The sequence below is a fragment of the Sesamum indicum genome, linkage group LG5 (genome assembly GCF_000512975.1).
Source record: "Sesamum indicum cultivar Zhongzhi No. 13 linkage group LG5, S_indicum_v1.0, whole genome shotgun sequence".
In the NCBI taxonomy this organism is placed as follows: domain Eukaryota; kingdom Viridiplantae; phylum Streptophyta; class Magnoliopsida; order Lamiales; family Pedaliaceae; genus Sesamum; species Sesamum indicum.
The window spans coordinates 16,526,821-16,548,835 of record NC_026149.1 but is presented as its reverse complement, the minus strand read 5'-3'; the positions used below and the strand labels follow the sequence as shown (position 1 = coordinate 16,548,835).

The 22,015-nt window shown below is 36.2% G+C and overlaps 1 protein-coding gene and 1 long non-coding RNA gene across 4 annotated transcripts; one reads left to right on the top strand and one right to left on the bottom strand.

Moving 5' to 3' along the window:
* Positions 3,226-15,682, top strand: LOC105162706. Its single transcript, XR_002287137.1, has 6 exons — positions 3,226-3,377; positions 11,309-11,812; positions 12,658-12,742; positions 13,267-13,352; positions 13,931-14,131; positions 15,013-15,682. It is a non-coding gene; the product is annotated as an uncharacterized LOC105162706 (long non-coding RNA).
* Positions 4,549-21,379, bottom strand: LOC105162707 (nascent polypeptide-associated complex subunit alpha-like protein). 3 transcript variants are annotated; one of them, XM_011080801.2, is made up of 4 exons: positions 18,298-18,420; positions 17,458-17,533; positions 16,539-16,666; positions 15,938-16,447 (listed from the first exon to the last, which is right to left on the bottom strand). In XM_011080801.2, exons 1-4 carry the CDS (start codon positions 18,352-18,354, stop codon positions 16,115-16,117), a joined length of 594 nt encoding a protein of 197 aa, XP_011079103.1. In that variant the 5' UTR covers positions 18,355-18,420; the 3' UTR covers positions 15,938-16,114. The 3 variants fall into 3 exon arrangements, 2 of the variants coding, with proteins under 2 accessions (XP_020549604.1, XP_011079103.1); XR_002287136.1 differs by lacking the exons at positions 15,938-16,447; positions 16,539-16,666 and adding an exon at positions 18,466-21,379 and having other exon boundaries at positions 17,477-17,533; positions 18,298-18,362; XM_020693945.1 differs by lacking the exons at positions 15,938-16,447; positions 16,539-16,666; positions 17,458-17,533; positions 18,298-18,420 and adding exons at positions 4,549-4,753; positions 18,518-21,379.

Genomic DNA, 22,015 nt, shown 5'->3' with positions numbered 1-22,015 from the left:
ATTGCTTCTTAGAAAATATAGGGGGGTAAATTACTAATTTAATTTTTTTATAAGAGATAATTTACTCAATTACAATATCACAGTGGGGTAAATTGTATTTTTCTCATTTTTCATCAAATCAGCTTTAAATTAATTATATATTAAGTGTATAATTTAGAAAAAAAAATGACCAATTATATCATAATTACTCTTTCGTTGATTGATTTGACCAAACTTAACTCGGAAGAAAATTAAAATCTAAAAAGAAAATTCATTATTAGAATTGAATAATTTTATATTTTTGGTCCTCCAAATAACTAGGAATAGCTTAACAATTTTCCTAAGCAAAGGGCAATTTTTTGGGATTAAACCTTTCAAAATGTATGAATGATTAGATAAATGATTAAATGGCTCCAACGAACAAAGTCCATAAAGATGTCCAGCTGCAATGAAATAATGTATAGAATATATAAAGGAGTCTAGGTTCAAATATAGGATGAACAACAATCTATCATCCTGTGATATTGTAAATGAACAAATTACTCCCTTATGAAAAATAAATACAAATTTACCCCTATGTGCTTTAAAAAATGAAGCAATTTACCTCATTAGGTAGAGAGGTAAATTAATTCATATTTTAAAATATAGGGGTAGATAAATTTTGAAAAATACATGAGGATAAATTACTATTTTATTTTTAATAAGGGAGCTATTTGCTTATTTTTTCATAACATGGATAAGTAGATTGTAATTTACCCTTCAAAGATATAATGTTGCGGTCATTAGCGAAATGGCTGCAACGAACAAAACACTGAAAAAGAAGTCCAAATTCAAAAAGACAGTGCAGCACACAACATAATCTAAGCCCTTCATCAGTGCAACAATAATTAATTCAATAGGAATGAATCGAACTTGATAGGAACCTAACAACAATTTTTAATTCTTAAACAAAATCCAACATATTCTCAATAAGTTTCAGGGCAAATTACAATCACCTCTTTGGAGGTTTGGCATAAATACAAATACCCCATTATTATTTAAAAAATTATTAATACCCTCCTAATTTTTACAACTGTCGAACATTAACCCAATTCCCATTGAGTTGTCATCCATTTTTTTATGGTGAACTGATCAAAATATCCTTATGGATTAAAAATTATAATTTTATTTATTTTTTTAATTTTTTTTATGAATTAAGTGGATAAACCTTTTATAATTTTTTCATCCATCCCATTCGATTTTTTTTATAAGCTTTTAATTTACAGTAAGGACATAGTTGATAATTTCATACCTCTATCCAATGATTACATAATTTCATTAAACATCAGGGAGTATTTGTAATTTTTCAAAAAACAAGGAGATGTCCGTAATTATACCAAATCCCAAGAAAATATATAACTATTATTAATAAAATCAATATTTTATTTGATATTTTGATATATCAAATTAATCAAAGTGCAGAATATATATGCGTGCCCAAATGTAATTATGTAAATAATTGGGGTCTCAAAATTAATTAAAAATCTAAGCCCCAAAAAGGTCCAATCTATTAGGCCCAAGGTATTCAAGTATAAGCCCATCAGTCGTGTACAGCTAAAGCCCAGTATTCAATCTGGGCTGGCCCAAAACATAGTCCAGGTTGGTCCATGAACACCAGGCAATTATAGCCCAATAATGTTGAACAATTCGAGGCCTTGAAAGTAGCCCAAAAGAATTGTCAAGGGAGTCTATGGAAAACACATCAGTCTCTTAATCGCGTCTCCTGTTAAATTTGTTACAATTATAAATATCTTTTATTATTTTAAAAATTATCAATTCGTTCTTAATTTTAAAGATCATTTCTATAAATTAGCTCATTCATTTTTTGTGTTAAACTAATTAAAATATTCTTATGGATTATAAATTGTAATTTTTATTTTTTTAATTTGATTTTTTATAAACAAAGTGGACAATTTTTTTTTTTATAATTTTCATTCACCCCTTCTGGTTTTTTTTATATATATTTTTATTTAAAAAACAAAGAAAATACAACAGTTAAAGTTAACAATTGTAGACCTTCTTCTAAGATTGCATAACTAGGGGTGACAGATGAGTTGAGCCGGCTCGCGCTCGTTTTGAGCTAGACTCGAGCTCAAATTTAATTGTTCACCAGCTTGCGAGTTGGTGATTTTTTTTTATATATATTTTTTTATTTTTGATTTTTTTATATATTTAATTTTATATTTAATATTTGATCAGTTTATAATCTAAATTGACTATATACTATAATTATTAATCAATATCATACAATTTATTTTGGATAATAACAAATTATGGTACTTTTATTTATACATTTAATCTTTACAAAAATAAATTTAATCAACAATTTAGTAAATTATAATATTTTTATAATTAAAATTACTATTTAATATGATATATATAACTTCATGTTATATTTTAATATATATTTGTATTATGTTAACATTTTTTAAATTGACAATAATTCATTTATGATTTTTATTATTTATAAATTATGTCAAAATTTAGTAATTCCTATTAATTAATCGAAAAATCATCATCATAATAATAAAAACAACAACAACAACAACAACAATAATAATAATAATAATGATGATGATGGTTGAACAATTGTAATTATTATTTTATTATATATAATAAAATAAAAAAGTTTAATCAATAATTACGATATCTTAAAATCCGAACACCTTATTCATACGAAATTTAAATATATACAAGACTGCGTCCATTAGATCATATCGGACGGTATGATTTAAAATCACATGGCCTGATTCAACGATACACCGTCTTGAATGATTACTTTTATTTCGAATACGATATCTCGACATCCGTATTATCCAATAAGTCTAAAATTTTACAAAATATATTTTTTTGTAAGTTTTATTATATCTAACGGTCTGATCTAAATTTTGATGGCCCGATTAACCCATGTTGTTCAACAATATAATATGATAGTTACATCAATGTTATATTAACATTTATAAATATATAAATTTTGCAGATTATAAACATATATTAATTTCAACTATATCTATATAAAAAATTTATGATTCGATCTCATAATTTAAAATAATAATAATAATAATAATAATAATAATAATAATAATATAATAATAATAATATAATAATATAATAATAATAATAATAATTATTATTATTATAATTATAATAAGAATACCAAAAGTCAAAAACCCCTCTTTCTATTTCTTTTCATCGTTTCTTCTCCCTTTTTCTTTCTTTCTCTCCCTCTTTCTCTTTCTACCTCCATTCTTTCCCCTCTCTTATTTTTTTCCCAAACCCATCTTTTAGAACCCTAGCCAAATTCACGGCAACAAGAAAGGCAAGTCGGCAACGGGGACAGCAACGAGTGCGGCTTCCAGGTAATTCTTCTTTCTGTTGATCAATTGCTCGCATCGTAGTTGCATCAGATGACATATTTGTGCCTATTGGTGGATATTGTTTTCAATTGTTTTGGCAAGTACTACAGTGGAAATATATTATGTCTCTGTTCTTCAATTGGTGGTTGCTAATTCATAGATTTTCCTTGCTTTGTGTCAAATAAATGGAATGAGTTCTGTCAAATGAGTTCTGTTCCTGTTCCTATTTAGTTCGAGCTCGAGCTCAAAGTTACAGAGTTGAGCTCGAGCTCGACAATTGCCAGGCCATAACATAACTTCATCAATATCAGGAGATTTTGATAATTTTTTCAAAAACGAGGCTAAATTTTAAGGAAGCTCGATATAATTTATCCTCTCTCTATATATATTTGTCTAAATAGTATTTTCTATATTTACACCTTCCACAGGTATACGGATGCACAATTTAGTTTGTTTTCAGGAAATGCATATATAATAGGGTTACTTACACTTATATCCCCTATCAAAGTGCGAAAGTACATTCCCCCATAAATTTAAAACTACACTTACACCCTTTTAGAAAATTCATCTGGACAAAAAATGCTGATGTTAGCAAAATATTTACATAAACTAGCCGTCCACACATACGTGATACGTGAATAAATAAAAAAAAGATACGATAAAATATTAAGGTAAATAACATTGACATCCCTTAAGATTAAGTCAAAATATGCAAACACTCTCGTTTTTTTTTTTGTTTTTGCAAAATTACAGTTACATCTCCAGAGGTTATAGCAGTAATTATAACTATACTATTTATTCAAATGCAAAATTCATACAAACATCCTTTGAAAAATATTACACTATTATACTAACACCCCTCAGGGGGTGTAGCTATAATTTTGTAAAAGATAGGGAGTGTTTGTGTAAATTGACCTAACCTCAAGGACTGTCAATATAATTTACCCAAAATATTAATATACATCAATCAATGTGTTTATATTAAATATTTTGATCAATTTTAATACATATATTGGTGAGAGAAATATGGAGTAGTGGATTGAAAGAAAAACAAAATTAAGGGGTAAATTACAATTTTAACCCAATTTTATTTTAAGAGAAGAAATGAATTAAGGGTAAATTTGTGCATTCAAAAATTGGTACGACAATAGAATTTTCTTTTATAATAATATAGATTTCCAATTTTACCCGAGCACAAGCTTTTGGAGATCTCACGATATTCGGACAAAAGCTTCAATTTTTCATGTCTCCAAGAGAATCATCATTCAAGCTGCCAAATTCCTTGATGTTGTTTCAATGCCAGCTTCATCAGAAGCTTTCTGGGACCCAAAATGATTATAGACATAACAAGAAATAGCTGATCATGGTACGGCCTGAAAGCTTCCACAGTCACTGATGCTTGAATATGGCAAAAGGGATAGGAGTTTATGTGGCAAACTTATCAGATTCAGACAACCATGAATTGTAAAAGTGTTTAGGCAAGGCATGGAATCGTTGCTCACATTTCTCCAATGCAACAAGGCTGACATATTATGAAGTTGAAACGACTCTAGCAAAGGGAACGTTGCAGCATTGCATGTACCATAAAAGTTTTGATCAACATACTTCAAAGACGGCAAGTCTGAGATTGCAAAGTATTTGAGGAAGGGAAGTTGCCCGAGAGACGGAAGGTTGTTGCAATATTTCAGCCCTTGCAAGTAGATACTTGTAAATTTACGCCACGGTTGGCTCAACCAATCTGGATAAATAATGCCACAATAGTTTTGAATGACCAGTTCTTTTACATTTTCAGGAGGTTGAAGATTTGCTAAGACTTCAGCTTGTTCGTTCCTTCTACGGTCAAGAAGTTGTGAATCTAGTCCCCTCCTCAATTTTCTCCATTGAAGTTCAAGTTTATCCAAACATGTCTTCATGCCTAACTTGGCTTACACGGCATCTTTTGAATCTAAGACGTGCTCAATATTCATTATGCCAAGTGATCCCCACACGCCATTCATAGTCTTGAGTTCCCCAATGCCGTTTCCCTCTTTTCTACCTACAATATATGCAGAAAGAGTTTGGAGATTAGTTAACCTTCCGAGTTGCAGTGGCATGGACTGAAGTTGGCCCTTTACATCAAAATGGAGATGCCGTAAGTTAGCCAGGTTCTTCATATCCTTTGGCAAATCACGAAGTTGAGAGCAATTCGTAAGTTTTAGCGTCTGTAAGGCTGCAAGCCGGCACATGGATTCAGGCAGATGAGAAATGGGATTTCTAGAGAGGTTAAGGTATCGGAGGTATTCCAGTTTATCAACAGAATCTGGTAGTTCAGCAATACCGATACTACTCAAACCCAACACCCTTAGAAATTGCAAATGTTGAAAAAGTTCAAGATGGAGTTCTCCACTGCTAGAAACATTATTACTCATCAGTAAGAAAGTCCTTAGCCTCTCATTCTTCAGAGAGGCTTTTAGCTCTATCTGCTGACTATTGTCATGAAGCAAAGACAAATGACAAGCATTACCAAATAAGGGATAACAATTTGACGAGTTGTACTCTGTGCGGAAGCATATATCTTTGGAGGCTACTCGAGCCATGTCATGAATAAGGCCGTGCATTTTGTATATTGTCTTGTTGGAAGTATTCTTATACTGTTGAAAGAAGGATCTCGAGTATAGATCATGGAAGTAGTCGGCACCCAAATCTTCCAATCTCCTTGCACCTACCGGTGGATTGAATCCCTCTGCCATCCATAAGAGTACGAGCTCCTCCACCTCAAACTCATGATTTTGAAGGAATATGGAACAGTAAGCGAAACATTGTCGCAAATGTGCAGGAAGGTGTACATAGCTCAGCATCAAAACTGGGAACACATTTTCGGTTTGCGGCATGTCCCACAATTCACTCTCTAATATGGAATTCCATTCCTCCTCAGTGGACTTACAACGCAAAGCACATCCAAGTGTCTCGGCAATCAGAGGCAAGCCTTTGCATTTCTTTTCTATTTGTCTGCTGATCGGTTTTAAATTCTGATTTGTCTGCATACTAGCGATGGTTCTTTGTTTAATCAACCTCCAGCAATCATCATCAGACAAATTGTCCAATTCGTATGGTTTAGAATAGCTCACTATCGACGAAACTTTAGTACTCCTCGTGGTTACGATAATCTTTCTCCCTTTAGAGCTAAATCTAAAAAGTGAAGAGAGAACATCCCAATCAGCATGGCTCTCACTCCAGTAATCATCTTAGACCACCAAATTTTTTTTTGAGGACAATACATCACGAAGCATGGCTTGAAGGGAGATCAAATCCGACAGATTGCAAGCACAAAGAGTAGCAGATTCAACTACAGACTTGGCAATTCTAACCATTCAAAGTCCATAATATAGAAATCCATATCCGCCTCCGGAAAACACCGCGGACCCTTTCATCATCATAAACGAGTCGGCCAAGAGTCGTCTTGCCAATTCCACCCATCCCCACTGTAGGCATTACAGAGAAATCACCCCCCTCACTAAGCGAGTCAACAATATGCTCTCTATCACGCTCCCTCCCAACCACAGTTTATCATCTACAAATAACACTGTCGAACACAAACTATTGAATCTTGGAGGAGCAAATTTATAAGGATCAAGTTTCCATTTTTCAATCATGACTAGACCTTCCATTTCTTTTACAAGATCCTCAAGCTTCTCCTGCATTTTGCATATCTTATTTGGAAGTTTCAATTCAATAAAGGAAGAAAGAACCATGGAGAAAACCTGATTTTCTTGACGGGCATTAATCGAGCAATAGCTGGACAACGACTTTGTTTCCAAACACATCAAGAATGGGTGACTCCTCTTTCGTGTCAGGCTTCAAAACTGGGTTTGGATGAGCTTTCCCGCAATTTGCATTAGAGAGATGGTGAGTTTTGGGTTCGTTGCCTGGAGAGAAATAGGCGTAATATGCGGCGTTGAGGATGAGCTACGCAAGGTGCAGACATATTTGAAAATACAAGAACTGGCGGAGCATATGGAGGGCAGTTCTTTAAGGCTGTTCGATGGAAGTAAGGCGCAGCAGATTTGGTTCGAAGATATGAGGAAGCTAGCTTATGATGCTGATGCTCTTTTAGACCACGTCTCCCTACATCTCTCCAGCGATTGCTCGGTTAATACCCGTCAAGAAAATCAGGTTTTGTTCATGGTTCTTTCTTCCTTTAATGAATTGAAACTTCCAAATAAGATATGCAAAATGCATGAGAAGCTTGAGGATCTTGTAAAAGAAATGGAAGGTCTAGTCATGATTGAAAAATGGAAACTTGATCCTTATAAATTTGCTCCTCCAAGATTCAATAGTTTGTGTTCGACAGTGTTATTTGTAGATGATAAACTGTGGTTGGGAGGGAGCGTGATAGAGAGCATTTTGTTGACTGGCTTAGTGAGGGCGGTGATTTCTCTGTAATGCCTATAGTGGGGATGGGTGGAATTGGCAAGACGACTCTTGCCCGACTCTTTTGTGATGATGAAAGGATTCGCGGTGTTTTTGGGAGGCGAATATGGATTTCTATATCTATGGACTTTGATATGGTTAGAATTGCCAACTCTGTAGTTGAATCTACTACTCTTTGTGCTTGCAATCTGTCGGATTTGATCTCCCTTCAAGGTATGCTTCGTGATGTATTGTCCTCAAGAAAATTTTTGGTGGTCTTAGATGATTACTAGAGTGAGAGCCATGTTGATTGGGATGTTCTCTCTTCACTTTTTAGATTTAGCTCTAAAGGGAGCAAGATTATCGTGACCACGAGGAGTAATAAAGTTTCGTCGATAGTGAGTTGTTCTAAACCATACAAATTGGACAATTTATGTGATGATGATTGCTGGAAGTTGATTGAACAAAGAACGCTCGTTAGTATGCAGACGAATCAGAATTTGGAACCGATCAGTAGACAAATAGCAAAGAAATGCAAAGGCTTGCTTCTGGTTAACGTGACACTTGGATGTGTTTTGCATTGTAAATCCACTGAGGAGGAATGGCATTCCATATCAGAGAGTAAGTTGTGGGACATGCCGCAAACCGAAAATGTGTTCCCAGTTTTGATGCTGAGCTATGTACACCTTCGTGCACATTTGCGACAATGTTTCGCTTATTGTTCTATATTCCCTCAAAATCATGAGTTTGAGGTGGAAGAGCTTGTATTCTTATGGATGGCAGAGGGATTCGTTCAACCGGTAGGTGCAAGGAGATTGGAAGATTGGGTGCCGACTACTTCCATGATCTATACTCGAGATCTTTCTTTCAACAGTATAAGAATCCTTCCAACAAGACAATATACAAAATGCACGGCCTTATTCATGACATGGCTCGAGTAGTCTCCAAAGATATATGCTTCCGCACAGAGTACAACTTGTCAAATTGTTATCCCTTATTTGGTAATGCTTGTCATTTGTCTTTGCTTCATGACAGCAATCAGCAGATAGAGTTAAAGGCCTCTCTAAAGAATGAGAGGCTAAGGACTTTCTTACTGATGAGTGATAATGTTTCTAGCAGAGGAGAACTCCATCCTGAACTTTTTCAACATTTGCAATTTCTAAGGGTGTTAGGTTTGAGTAATATTGGTATTGCTGAACTTCCAGATTCTGTTGATAAACTGGAATACCTCCGATACCTTAACCTCTCTGGAAATCCCATTTCTCATCTGCCTGAATCCATGTGTCGGCTTGCAGCAAAATGTTCAACAGTATAAGAATACTTCCAAAATGGCGGGACGAATCGGGGAGAAGGTGAAAGGTGAGAAACTGTTCAAATCTGTTGTGTTGGTATGGGTTGGCCTAATTTTTGACCCAGAGAGGATTGCATATGAGATTTCTGATTATTTGGGTGTTAAAGTGGAAGTGGGGAATTTTATGGCCACAGTAAATAAATTGCGGTGTAGATTGCTTGTGGAAGAGAGGATTCTGATAATACTGGATGATGTTTGGAAGATACTAGATTTAGAGAAAGTTGGAATTCCGCTGCACAAGCACAAGGGTTCATGCAAAATCTTGATAACTTCCAGATTGGAGGATGTTTGCTTGGCTATGGGAGCTAATGCGATTTTTGCAGTGCAAGGCTTAACAGAAGAGGAAGCATGGAGTCTTTTAAGAGAGATAGTTGGCGTCTCTATAGACTCTTCTGATATATATCCTTTAGCAAGATCTGTTGCACAGAAATGCAAAGGCTTGCCACTTGCCCTTAATGTTATTGGGAGACATTTGAAGGATAGTAGCAAGGTTTGCCTAGGATCTGTTGCAGAAAACAATCTGAACCCAGCTTTGTCATATGAGTCTAAGCTGCTACAGGAAACGGATGCTCGGGGTAGTTTATTTGGTGAAGGGATTGAAACAAACATCAACTTAATACGCAAGATGAGTCTGAATGTATCATTACCACCAAAGCGAGGACAAATGAAATCCAATAGTACCACGAAATTACTTCATCTCTTATGTGTGCTCCCGTTGAAACTTGCGGCATCAGATCTTAAAGGTACTGATAAAAATGTGAAAAAAACTGTGGGTCTTTGATGATGTGTATACCGGATTAGGCCATGGTATGGATTCAGCCATTGGAGTCATTGGTCATATTAGATCTTTCTAATACTGATATTCGGGTATTGCCTGGGATAATGAAAAAACTTGTCAATCTGGAATTGTTAGTTTTGACAAATTGTCACAATCTCCAATATATTGAACCAGGTCTTGTATCAAGTTTTGATCGTTTGAAAGAACTTTACATGTTGGGCAGCTTCAGTGGATGGGAAGTAGAGAAAGAAGGAAAAAGAGTGGGAAATGCTTCAATTAATGAACTCGAGCTCTTGCCTAACTTGACTGCTTTACAGATTGAGATACAAGATCAAAATATTATTGCGCAAAATTCAAAAATCTGGTCAAGGTCGACTGTTTATGTAATATCAACACCTGAAGAGCTCAAATGTCGATTCCAAGAAATCTTCTCATCTCAGCTTCCCTGCTGTACACCTTGATGATTACTATGGGGAATTTTTGGGAGCAATGGACTTCTACCTTCCAAGTCTTACTCCTTTAGTGGATTGGCTTTGTGTCATGTTGAGGAGTACTGAAAGTTTGCGTTTAGCTGGAGTTGGGTCTAAAAATGCAGTGGATGATTTGATTCCGGAGGGTTTTAAGCTCTTGAAACAGTTGGAGATACGTAACTGTAGCATAATGGAATACCTTGTGAATGGAGCTGATCAGGTGCTGCAGACAAATGGTCTCTTTCTTGTTCTAGAATCACTGTGTCTTCAAGACCTTCCCCTGTTTATCGAGGTATTCCATGGTCAATTTCCAGTAGCCATGTTTGGGAAACTAAGAAATCTGAAACTACTTAAGTTACCTTCCTTTGGTGCATGTCTGTAGAAATCCAACTCAAAGTGTTTCAGTTTCCAACCTCAGGTCTGTTCATATATCACATTGTCCCAAATTAAAGAGTTTATTCTCATTATCCACGGCTCAGGGTTTGGTGCAACTCGAAGAAATTAAAATAGAGAATTGTGAAATAATGGAAGAAATCTTTTCTGGGGAAGGGCCTGAAGATGGCAATATTAGCTGCAACAAGATCGAGTTTGCCAAATTAAATTATATAGAGCTTGATACCCTTCCTAACTTCACTGGTTTCTGCAAAAGTGTGAGGATTGATTTTCCCCAGTTGAGAGAGTTCTGCATTCAAAGCTTGCGAAAGCTCAGAACACTTTGTCCTAATGAGAGCGACCTAATCTTTAGAGGCAATGATGATAATGATGATAGTGTCATGCAATGTCTATTCACTGAGAAGGTATGCCCATTAACTGTGTTTTAATGTTTCTTTTATTGTAATTGGTTTTTGGTATTGTTATTTCATGTTAGAACTTTGAGTTGCTCAAATGGTGAATTAGTTCTTGACAATGGATATATTATTTTTTCCCAATTGTTACTGGTTTGCAGATTGCATTTGGTGGCTTAAAGAAGTTGGAAATTACTGAGTTGGATAGTGTGACTAACATCTGGTGCCACCAACCTACTACAAGCTGGTTCAGTGAACTTGAAGTACTGGTGGTTATGTCATGTGACACTTTGAGAAACTATTCTCTCATTCCATTGCCAAAGTTCTTGTACAACTCAAACACATGACAGTAGAAAAGTGTGTCATGATGCAAGAAGTTATAGCAGAGGATTGTGAAATAGGACAACCAGAAATTAATGAATCATTGTTTCCCCAACTGAAAGTATTAGAACTTCGGAGGCTGCCACTACTTGAGAGTTTTTGTCACATGATTAAAGATTTGGAGTTACCATCACTGGAAGATGTGACTCTTTACAACTGCCCAAGAATGAAGGAATTTTCTGGAGGACGATTAAGAATGCCAATGTCAAAATGCGTGAAAAGAGACCACTCAGTATATAGAATTGATGGTATAATTACACGTAGAACATCTCTTCAATGAAAAGGTGATCTTTTCTCATGTCACATTCTTATAACCACAGTTTTGTTTATTTGTTAAGTTTTTTGTTCAGCAATAGAGAATGTGATCGATTACTCATCTTCATTATACCAAAATATCTAGTAAGAACTTTACGTGTCATTCATGTGACATCAGAGAATGCTATGATCAAAAGCTTATTAAGGTATGCATTATATCGTTGTTATGGGTGGAAAGAAAACTTAGTTATCTAGGTGAAGAGAGAGCACTGAATGTTGACGAAGATAGGGAACAAGATGATTGGTTTGGTTGTTTAGGGAACATGAGATGGTTGCTGCAAATAAGGAAAAAGGCGAACCTTTGCATGTAGGTTGGAAAAAGTCCATGATACAGCAAATGAGTTCTCTTTCTTATATCTGAGTTGATGACATCAAATAAATAGAATCATCCAACATTTGTCTGTTTAGTAAACCCAAGTACTATGTAGTTGAGTTTGGGGGTTGGGGGGGGAGAGTCCCGTGCCAGTGCATCTCATAAACAGAAAAAATGTTTTTGTGACATCACAGAAACATGTCTGCAAATGGATTTACTAAACCCACATAAATCGTTAGTAAATCCATTTGCAGACATATTTATGTTTGTGGTGACATCCAAGAAATATGTCTGCAAATGGATTTATTGATGGGTTGTCTCCATAAAGAATTGTGTCAATGTAAATGGATGTGGTGCTAAGGCATTGTTATTCAATGCATTCTACTTCCAATTTAGTTTGACTTTATGGTCATCGGAGATTTTATGTGTGTACTTCACGCTCTGGTTAGATCATGAATGCTTTTTTTATCCCTCTTTCACCTTTTTTTTTTTATTTTGCAGCACCTATTTGTTCATCAGTCATGGCCCTTTCACAAACAATATCAGGCTACGGAAGAAGAATTCATGGAGGAAGAGATCATGAAAGGTGGTTAAATTTCTTTTCTCTATGCCCGCATTATATCATCGTGAATATCTATATCCTGATTGTTATAATTACAGAATTCTGATGTTTAATGTTTTCAGAATTAAACTGTCTAAAGATAGAAAGCAAAGCTTGATGATGAACTTGGACTCAAATGCATATTTGTCAACAATAACCTCTGTATAAAATATTAACCCTATACTTTTATGGGGAATATCACGCATTATTACATTTTCCTTGTCTGTATTTTAACGTTTTTCCATGTTAACTTGATTTTGAAATTGCTAAGAAGTGCACCGTAATCAGTGGTTTCCACCAAATAACACTACTGAAAGCTTGAGGAACAAATTCTATTATTCTAGATAAAAGGGTATTTGAGATCTTTTATTAAATTGGTGAACTAGGGCTTCTTTTCCTGTTTTTAGGCAATTATGAGTTATGGAGACTGGAAATTTTAGTGCTTTTCGTAGGCAAAAATATGAAAAAGAATAGTAGGTGCTGAATAATGACCTCCAATCTTGTTACAGGATCAATTCATTCCCATCCAGAATTGAGCAGCCAGGCTACTAGAGGCAATGCATGTGCAAGTTTTCAATATGACGAGAATCAGAAGGTATGAATTTTGAGTTATTCTTTGTTAAGAATAATAATCAAGGCTTGAATAGTTACTTAACTGAAAATATTTTAGATATATGTCATGTTAAAATGTTTGGAAAAAAAATGGGGTTGAAAGGACAATTTGATTCTTGTCGATGAACAAGAATTAGCTGTAACACCAGACATTAAGTGAAACCTAAAAACAATTAGCGATGTTCTTGGAAAGAGTTCTTATTAACCTATGGTCAACATGATGAGTAGGATTAGCATTGCTTATATTCTTTTCCTTTCTCATTTCCTGAAACAGATATGGTCATTAGCACTAGTTTATTTTAATAGACCTGCATGTTATTATTTTAACTCAAAGGTCACACTGGCTGACTATACTTGATGAATAATATACTAAATTTCGGCCTTATTATTTTAACTCAAAGGTCACACTGGCTGACTATACTTGATGAATAATATACTAAATTTCGGCCAATGTCTCTCTTTACAAGCTGGTCCTGTTCCAATTACGTTGTTTCAGAATTTTTGAACTTGTGCCATCACAAAGTTGTATAATCAGCTTCTTTACACTAATTTGCATGACAGAGTCTTTGCTTGGCTTCAAGGCAAAGCACCATTACTGAAGAAGTTAATGCAGATTCCCCTGAAAGCTATTCGTTTTAACTAGAGGAGAAAATAAGGGATAAAGATGTTTCTGCAAGCCATTCTTATGTAGGAGCAAAAGAAGATGAAGGGAAAGCAGAGGAAATTAGGCGTGACGCAAAGTTGGAAGTAACTACAGACGTGGTATTGCGTAATGAAAAGTATTTGAAAGATTTCATTTTGTTTTGCTCAATATTTCCATCTGATTATGAATTCACCAAGGATATGTTAGTTTGGCAATGGATAGCTGAAGGTTTAATAAATTTGGGAGAAGATGAAATAATGGAAGGAGAATCTATCCGGTGCTTTGATACTTTGTTGAACTTTCGACCACGATCTTCTCAACATTCTTCTAGCTTATCCCTTTCGATTTTCTTGCTTTACTACTTTATCTTCTTTTTTTCCTTTTACTGCGTATTGGTGCGTTTTCGGAAGTTTAATCTTTTAGGGAATGCATCTACTATGATTTGCTACAATGGGTTGTTGATTTGTTTGGGAAATATTGAATTTCTTGATTTGATCTTCAGATTTAATGATTGCATTTTGTCACAGCAAAACAGAACAAATTACTTGCTTTTGCATTGGTAGAAATTTGATCTTTATACTAAGAATAATGTATTTGTTCAGCCTTTGTTTCTGTTAATTTTCCGTCTTCTTATTGTGTTTCTTGAAGTTAATTTGTGTTGTGAGTGCTTTAAATTCACTGTGACTTGAGTTGCTGATTGTTTTGCATTTGTGCATCTGCTGTAAAATTTTGTTCTTGTGATTAATCAACTCTTGATCATCTGAATTGTTTAATGTGTTTTGTGTCTCTTGCTTGATCTATTTTGTTATGCCTTTTGTTTCTGTATTGGGATGGGAAGAAATGCTGTAAATTCAAGTGGATGATGGCCTTTGTCTTTCCTTTTCTTAGCATGAATGGATTATTGTGCAGATGGAATACTAACCTGATGAAGTGAGTTATTGGCTTTGTTTTGGTTTCCCCTTGTGTGCAAATGTTTATCAGGTTGCATTCTATCATGCAGAATTCCAGGTGTCTACCTGTTTAACCGTTGAGAGGTAGATTTTCTGCAATTGGATGTAGCAAGAAAAGCTTTTGAGAGAGCTAAGATGTCGAGCGACAGGGTCGAGCTGGGTTCTCAAGTAAGAAAGCTTCCATGCAAACATTTATATCACTCAGATTGTATTGTGTCATGGCTAGAACAACGCAGTTCATGTCCTGTCTGCCGCCAACAGCTAACTAGTCAGCAAATGACCAGTGGCTCCGATAATCAGAACTCAAGAGAACCAAGTAGAGGTAGGAGTAGCAGCAGGAGAGTGGGTAGTCGAGAGGATAGAACTGCAAATCAGGGAGCGAAGAGGCGGTGGTCATTCATGTGGCCCTTTGGTTCGTCCCGATCCAATCCTAACCCGTCATGAAACTATTGAAGCTCGTACAGATCCCTACCAGCAAAATGGCCACCAGTCAGAGTATTCCCACTGGCCTTTCGAATATTAAGGTCTTTCAATTTCTCAGTGTCTCGCTTTCTTTATGATCATAATGTTCCATCCTCTATTTGAACAAATACAAGTGTCGCAGACAAGGAAGTGTTTTGTCATCGTTTCTGCTAAATGACAAATTGGTATTGTGCTTGTCATCTTCATCATTCTTCACTGTTCTTCAGAATATGTGTTTAAGAAGTCAAAAGTTACCTACTTGCAAGTTAAGAATATGTGTTCCTGGGTTCCATTTCAGCTGTTTTTGGAGGTTCAATAGACACTAGAGGAAGATGGAATTGGACAAAATTTTACCTGTAGATTTGAGTTTTAGTTGGTCCTTGACATCGTAATGGGAAACAATAAATATGTACACAAAATAAAGACTTTGGTTTGTTACCATCACCTACCAATGGCACAGCGCATCGAGACAATTATCAAACTACGACAGTAAAGTAATGAAAACATGAACTCTAGAGACACAAAACTAAGAATTCACCTGAAAACCATTTTGATCATCCAAGCAGACACACGGAAAACGGAAAACAACATAAAAGAGACCATCTCAACCTCAATGATTCAAAATCTCAGGATATTTAAAAGGCACATGTGACCTTTCTGTGGGAAACAAATCTAAATTGTGATATTTCTCTAGTTTGTGAGTTCCATAATGGCAGAGACAATATCTCCATCTGCATCCTTGAGAGCTTTGACAGCCCGAGCTCTTGAAACCCCAGCTTGTGTCATCACCAGCTCAATGTCCTTTGGTTCCACACCAGTCTCATCTACATCTTCGTCATCCTGAGGCAAAGGTGCTGGCTCTGCCTTTGGTACAACATTACTGACATTAGGAGCCTTGAACTGCTCAGCAGCTTGAGTTTGCAGTTGTGAGCTCAAATCCTCAATCTTCGCCTCACCGAAGATTACATATGTATCTGAATTCGGGCTCTTGAAGACATCTGGCTTTGAGATGACAAACAGGATCTGAAGCACCATGTCAGATATATTGTAAGTGTTAAAGCAAAGGTATATTGTCAACAGGAAGCCATCAAAGGGAAGTGATGAAAAAACCGACATTCTTGCTCTTCTTAACAGTGACCCGGCTCACCCCAAGGATGGGCTTCATTCCTAGTTTTAGCATTGCCTTGCGGCTCTTCTTTTCGCTTCGGTTCTGCTTTGACCTACCACTGGCATCTTCTTGTCCTGAAAAGAGAAACAAGTACTAATTGGTAAAGGTGCAATTTCCAACACTAATTTACTGAATCATTGCACTAAAAGATTCATAATGTACTACACAAGAAGGGCAAATCAGTTTAGCAAGAATTTTATTCTACTTGCTCCTGTCTATAAGTTATTCATCATAAGATTTAGCTTTGCTCTATTTGGGAGGAAAAGTACAGGCATTTATGAAGGCAGTCCAGCGTCACTCCAGCATCTCTTTCAACCCTTTCGAATTAACAGCTTTATGGTTTACATTTCCAACAGACATGCTTCAGCACAGGCACATGCACTATGAACCTAATGTCTCATTTGGATTCTTATGTTACAGCTAAAGTTGCACCAACCCAGATGTTGAGTTTTGAAACAGTTCATTACATATTGTTGTCATACAAACTGCCTTAAACATATCAGCAAAACCAAAGAGGTACAGGTTTGATATAGGCAAACTGAAACTTCAAAATGCATTCCTATCCTTAATATTGTGAGACAAAATAACTCACAAATCCAGTTTGAAAGTAAATGTGACATATCATAGACAGCCAAAACGATCATACAGATGTTTTCCATACCAAGACATCTCCTAAGAACCTCGCTTTTTTCCAAACACAAAAAACAGCAAAAGGAGATGCCCCAAATTCGCCGATTAATTTCCAGAACCATATATTCTACAGTAGGGCAAACTCTAGCACAAAAGAAGGAAAAACAGACAAACTTATAAGGCAATATTGACAGCACGTGCAATAGGGTTAGAGCCAAGGGGGTGGTATGCACACCTTCAGCTTCATCTTCATCTCCATCATCATCTTCATCATCATCATCATCTTCATCCTCAAGCAAAGGCTCCTCGTGCTGCAAGCAATAACTGAATCAATAAACTAATAAAATATCAAACATTGTTTTTTCCTTTTTAAATAGTATGAAGCAGTATTTTTCTCTTGCAGGGGGGCAATGGGTAGTTATTATGCACATGTGAACAATCATAGCCATTGTGTTACTCTTCCTCCTCCTTTCTATCACTATCTCACCCCAAAAGTGGTAGAAAGTACTATAAGATTGGAAGTGCTAATAAATTCATGACTGATCTGCTGGTTCCTTGAAAATATTGAACACACAAATTCTAAAAGTCAATACATGCTCTACAAGTTTCAATGGGTAGAACTCCAAATTTATTTGCTTTCCCTATTTTAAACCTGAAACAGTGTTTAATTGACAATAATACAGCCCCTCTATTGATCATTTACCAGCCCAAACCCAACATTAAAAAACAATACTAGGCCATTTCCTCTATATTCAATGAAAAAGTTGAACTAAACTGATTTATTTTTTCCTTTCCTACCTTTTACCAAACTCACATCTAGCTTTTCTATCTGGAACGATGAAACACACAGAAATCCCAAATGAGAAAGATAAGAAACTCAAAACCCACACAAACTTCCAACGAAGCTCATCTATACGATCTTCCTTATATATCCAGCTTCTCATAAGAACAGAAAAATAAAAACTTGAACCAAAAAACCCGTGTAGATTATGCAGAACTCCAGAACAACATTCAAACTTGCATCAACAATAGTTTCTGTGTGTGTGTGAGCGAGAGAGAGAGAGAGAGAACTTACATCAATCTTCTGTTGCTCGAGATGAGCGGCCAACAACTCTTCTTGTGATTGAGTCATTATTGGTTCTAGGTGGAGGAAAAGAGAGGAGATTGAGTGAGTGAGAGAGAGAGAGAGAGACCACAAAACCGTAGAGGGAGAAACAGAAAGGTATTAACGACTACAAGTTACCGTAAAAGCGGTTCTGCTGTAAGAAAACTCTATATCATGGTACGGCCTGAAGGCTTCCACAGTCACTGATGCTTGAATATGGCAAAAGGGATAGGAGTTTATGTGGCAAACTTATCAGATTAGGACAACCATGAATTGTAAAAGTGTTTAGGCAAGGCATGGCATCGTTGCTCACATTTCTCCAATGCAATAAGGCTGACATATCATGAAGTTGAAACGACTCTAGCGAAGGGAACGCTGCAGCATTGCATGTACCGTAAAAGTTATGATCAACATACTTCAAAGACGGCAAGTCTGAGATTGCAAAGTATTTGAGGAAGGGAAGTTGCCCGAGAGACGGAAGGTTGTCGCAATATTTCAGCCCTTGCAAGTGGATACTTGTAAATTTACGCCATGGTTGGCTCAACCAATTTGGGTAAATAACGCCACAATAGTTTTCAATGACCAGCTCTTTTACATTTTCATGAGGTTGAAGATTTGTTAAGACTTCAGCTTGTTCGTTCTTTTTAAGCTCCAGAAGTTGTGGATCTAGTCCGCTCCCCAATTTTCTCCATTGAAGTTCAAGTTTATCCAAACATGTCTTCATGCCTAGCTTGGCTTCCACGGCATCCATTGAATCTAAGACAAGCTCAATATTCTTTATGCAAAGTGATCCCCTGAGGCCATTCATAGTCTTGAGTTCCCCAATGCCGTTTCCCTCCTTTCTACCTACAATATATGCAGAAAGAGTTTGGAGATTAGTTAACCTTCCGAGTTGCAGTGGCATGGACTGAAGCTGGCCCTTTACATCAAAATGGAGATGTCGTAAGTTGTCCAGGTTCTTCATATCCGTCGGCAAATCACGAAGTTGAGAGCAATTCGTAAGCTTTAGCGTCTGTAAGGCTGCAAGCCGGCACATGGATTCAGGCAGATGAGAAATGGGATTTCCAGAGAGGTTAAGGTATCGGAGGTATTCCAGCCTATCAACAGAATCTGGAAGTTCAGCAATACCAATATTACTCAAACCTAACTCCCTTAGAAATTGCAAATGTTGAAAAAGTTCAGGATGGAGTTCTCCTCTGCTAGAAACATTATTACTCATCAGTAAGAAAGTCCTTAGCCTCTCATTCTTTAGAGAGGCCTTTAACTCTATCTGCTGACCGTTGTCATGAAGCAAAGACAAATGACAAGCATTACCAAATAAGGGATAACAATTTGACGACTTGTACTCTGTGCTGAAGCATATATCTTTGGAAACTACTCGAGCCATGTCATGAATAAGGCCGTGCATTTTGTATATTGTCTTGTTGGAAGTATTCTTATACTGTTGAAAGAAGGATCTCGAGTATAGATCATGGAAGTAGTCGGCACCCAAATCTTCCAATCTCCTTGCACCTACCGGTTGAATGAATCCCTCTGCCATCCATAAGAGCACGAGCTCCTCCACCTCAAACTCATGATTTTGAGGGAATATGGAACAGTAAGCGAAACATCGTTGCAAATGTGCAGGAAGGTGTACATAGCTCAGCATCAAAACTGGGAATACATTTTCGGTTGGCGGCATGTCCCACAACTCACTCTCCAATATGGAATGCCATTCCTCCTCAGTGGACTTACAACGCAAAGCACATCCAAGTGTCACGGCAACCAGAGGCAAGCCTTTGCATTTCTTCGCTATTTGTCTGCTGATCGGTTCCAGATTCTGATTCGTCTGCATACTAGCGAGCGTTCTTTGTTCAATCAGCTTCCAGCAATCATCATCAGACAAATTGTCCAATTTGTATGGTTTAGAACAGCTCACTATCGACGAAACTTTAGTACTCCTCGTGGTCACGATAATCTTGCTCCCTTTAGAGCCAAATCTAAAAAGTGAAGAGAGAACATCCCAATCAGCATGGCTCTCACTCCAGTAATCATCTAAGACCACCAAAAGCTTTCTTGAGGACAATACATCACGAAGCTTGGCTTGAAGGGAGATCAAATCCGACAGATTGCAAGCACAAAGAGTAGCAGATTCAATTACAAATTTGGCAATTCTAACCATATCAAAGTCCATAGATACAGAAATCCATATTCGCCTCCCAAAAACACCGCGAACCCTTTCATCATCATAAACGAGTCGGGCAAGAGTCGTCTTGCCAATTCCAGCCATCCCCACTATAGGCATTACAGAGAAATCACCCCTCTCACATTTCTCACTAAGCCAGTCAACAATATGCTCTCTATCACGCTTCCTCCCAACCACAGTTTTATCATCTACAAATAACACTGTCGAACACAAACTATTGAATCTTGGAGGAGCAAACTTATGAGGATCAAGTTTCAATTTTTCAATCATGACTAGACCTTCCATTTCTTTTGCAAGTTCCTCAAGCTTCTCCTGCATTTTGCATATCTTATTTGGAAGTTTCAATTCATTAAAGGAAGAAAGAACCATGGAGAAAACCTGATTTTCTTGACGGGCATTAACCGAGCAATAGCTGGAGAGATGTAGGGAGATGTGGTCCAAAAGAGCATCAGCATCATAAGCTAGCTTCCTCATATCTTCGAACCAAATCTGCCACGCCTTACTCCCATCGAACAGCCTTAAAGAACTGCCCTCCATATGCTCCACCAGTTCTTGTATTTTCAAATATGTCCTCTGCAGCTTGCGTAGCTCATCCTCAACGCCCCATATTACGCCTATTTCTCTCCAGGCAACGGACCCAAAACTCGCCAATCTCTCTAATGCAAATTGGGGGAAAGCTGATCCAAACCCACTTTTGAAGCCCGACACGAAAGAGGAGTCACCCATTCTTGAGGAGTCAACTCGTTCTCCCTCCAATCTTTTGCTGGGAAGAAGAGTCTTGGTCTCTACCTGATGGAAGAATTCTTGAATCAAAGCTAGTATAGAAGGGGCAGTGTATCTGTTCTTGAATAAACTGAACAATTTGAATTTCTGTTTCTTCTGTTCTGTTGAAGACGAAGGCTCGAGCGCCTTTTGTCACTATCCTACCATAACTGCTAAACAAATTTAATATTAATTTTAATTTATAAAAAAAAATACAAATTTAATTTTAATTTTAATTTATCTGTTAAAAAACATGTAAAGATAGAAAAAATTAAAGACGAATGATTCATTATAACTCCAACACATGAAATCAAATTCAAAATATCATTACAGAATTAAAATATTGAAATCCAAGTTTACACCGATATAATTTATATTCGAATGATCCAATTAAATCCAGTAGGGAATAATTTTACTTTTGGTACTTCAACTTGGTTATTAAATTATTTTGATACCTTATATTTCGGCCTTAATAATTTTAATTTTTAATTTTTTCTTAAAATGATCAAAGTTAGTCATGACCGTTAATTGATTGTATAAACTAATGAATGGACCTTTTTGGTCAACCAACGTTTATATATTTTCACACGATAATGCATGTGGGTAAGTATATCTTTCCTCTTATAAAGTTAATTTGGTCATAAAATATCTATTTGACTTGTAATAAGTAAATAATAAGTTAATTGGGCTAAATATGAATTTTCATTCAAATTTTTTACTGAAGCAATAAATCTTGGTGAA

Bases quoted from the DNA above. Each gene is read 5' to 3' on its own strand.
- LOC105162707 (XM_020693945.1), bottom strand. From the start codon at position 21,238: ATGGGTGACTCCTCTTTCGTGTCGGGCTTCAAAAGTGGGTTTGGATCA.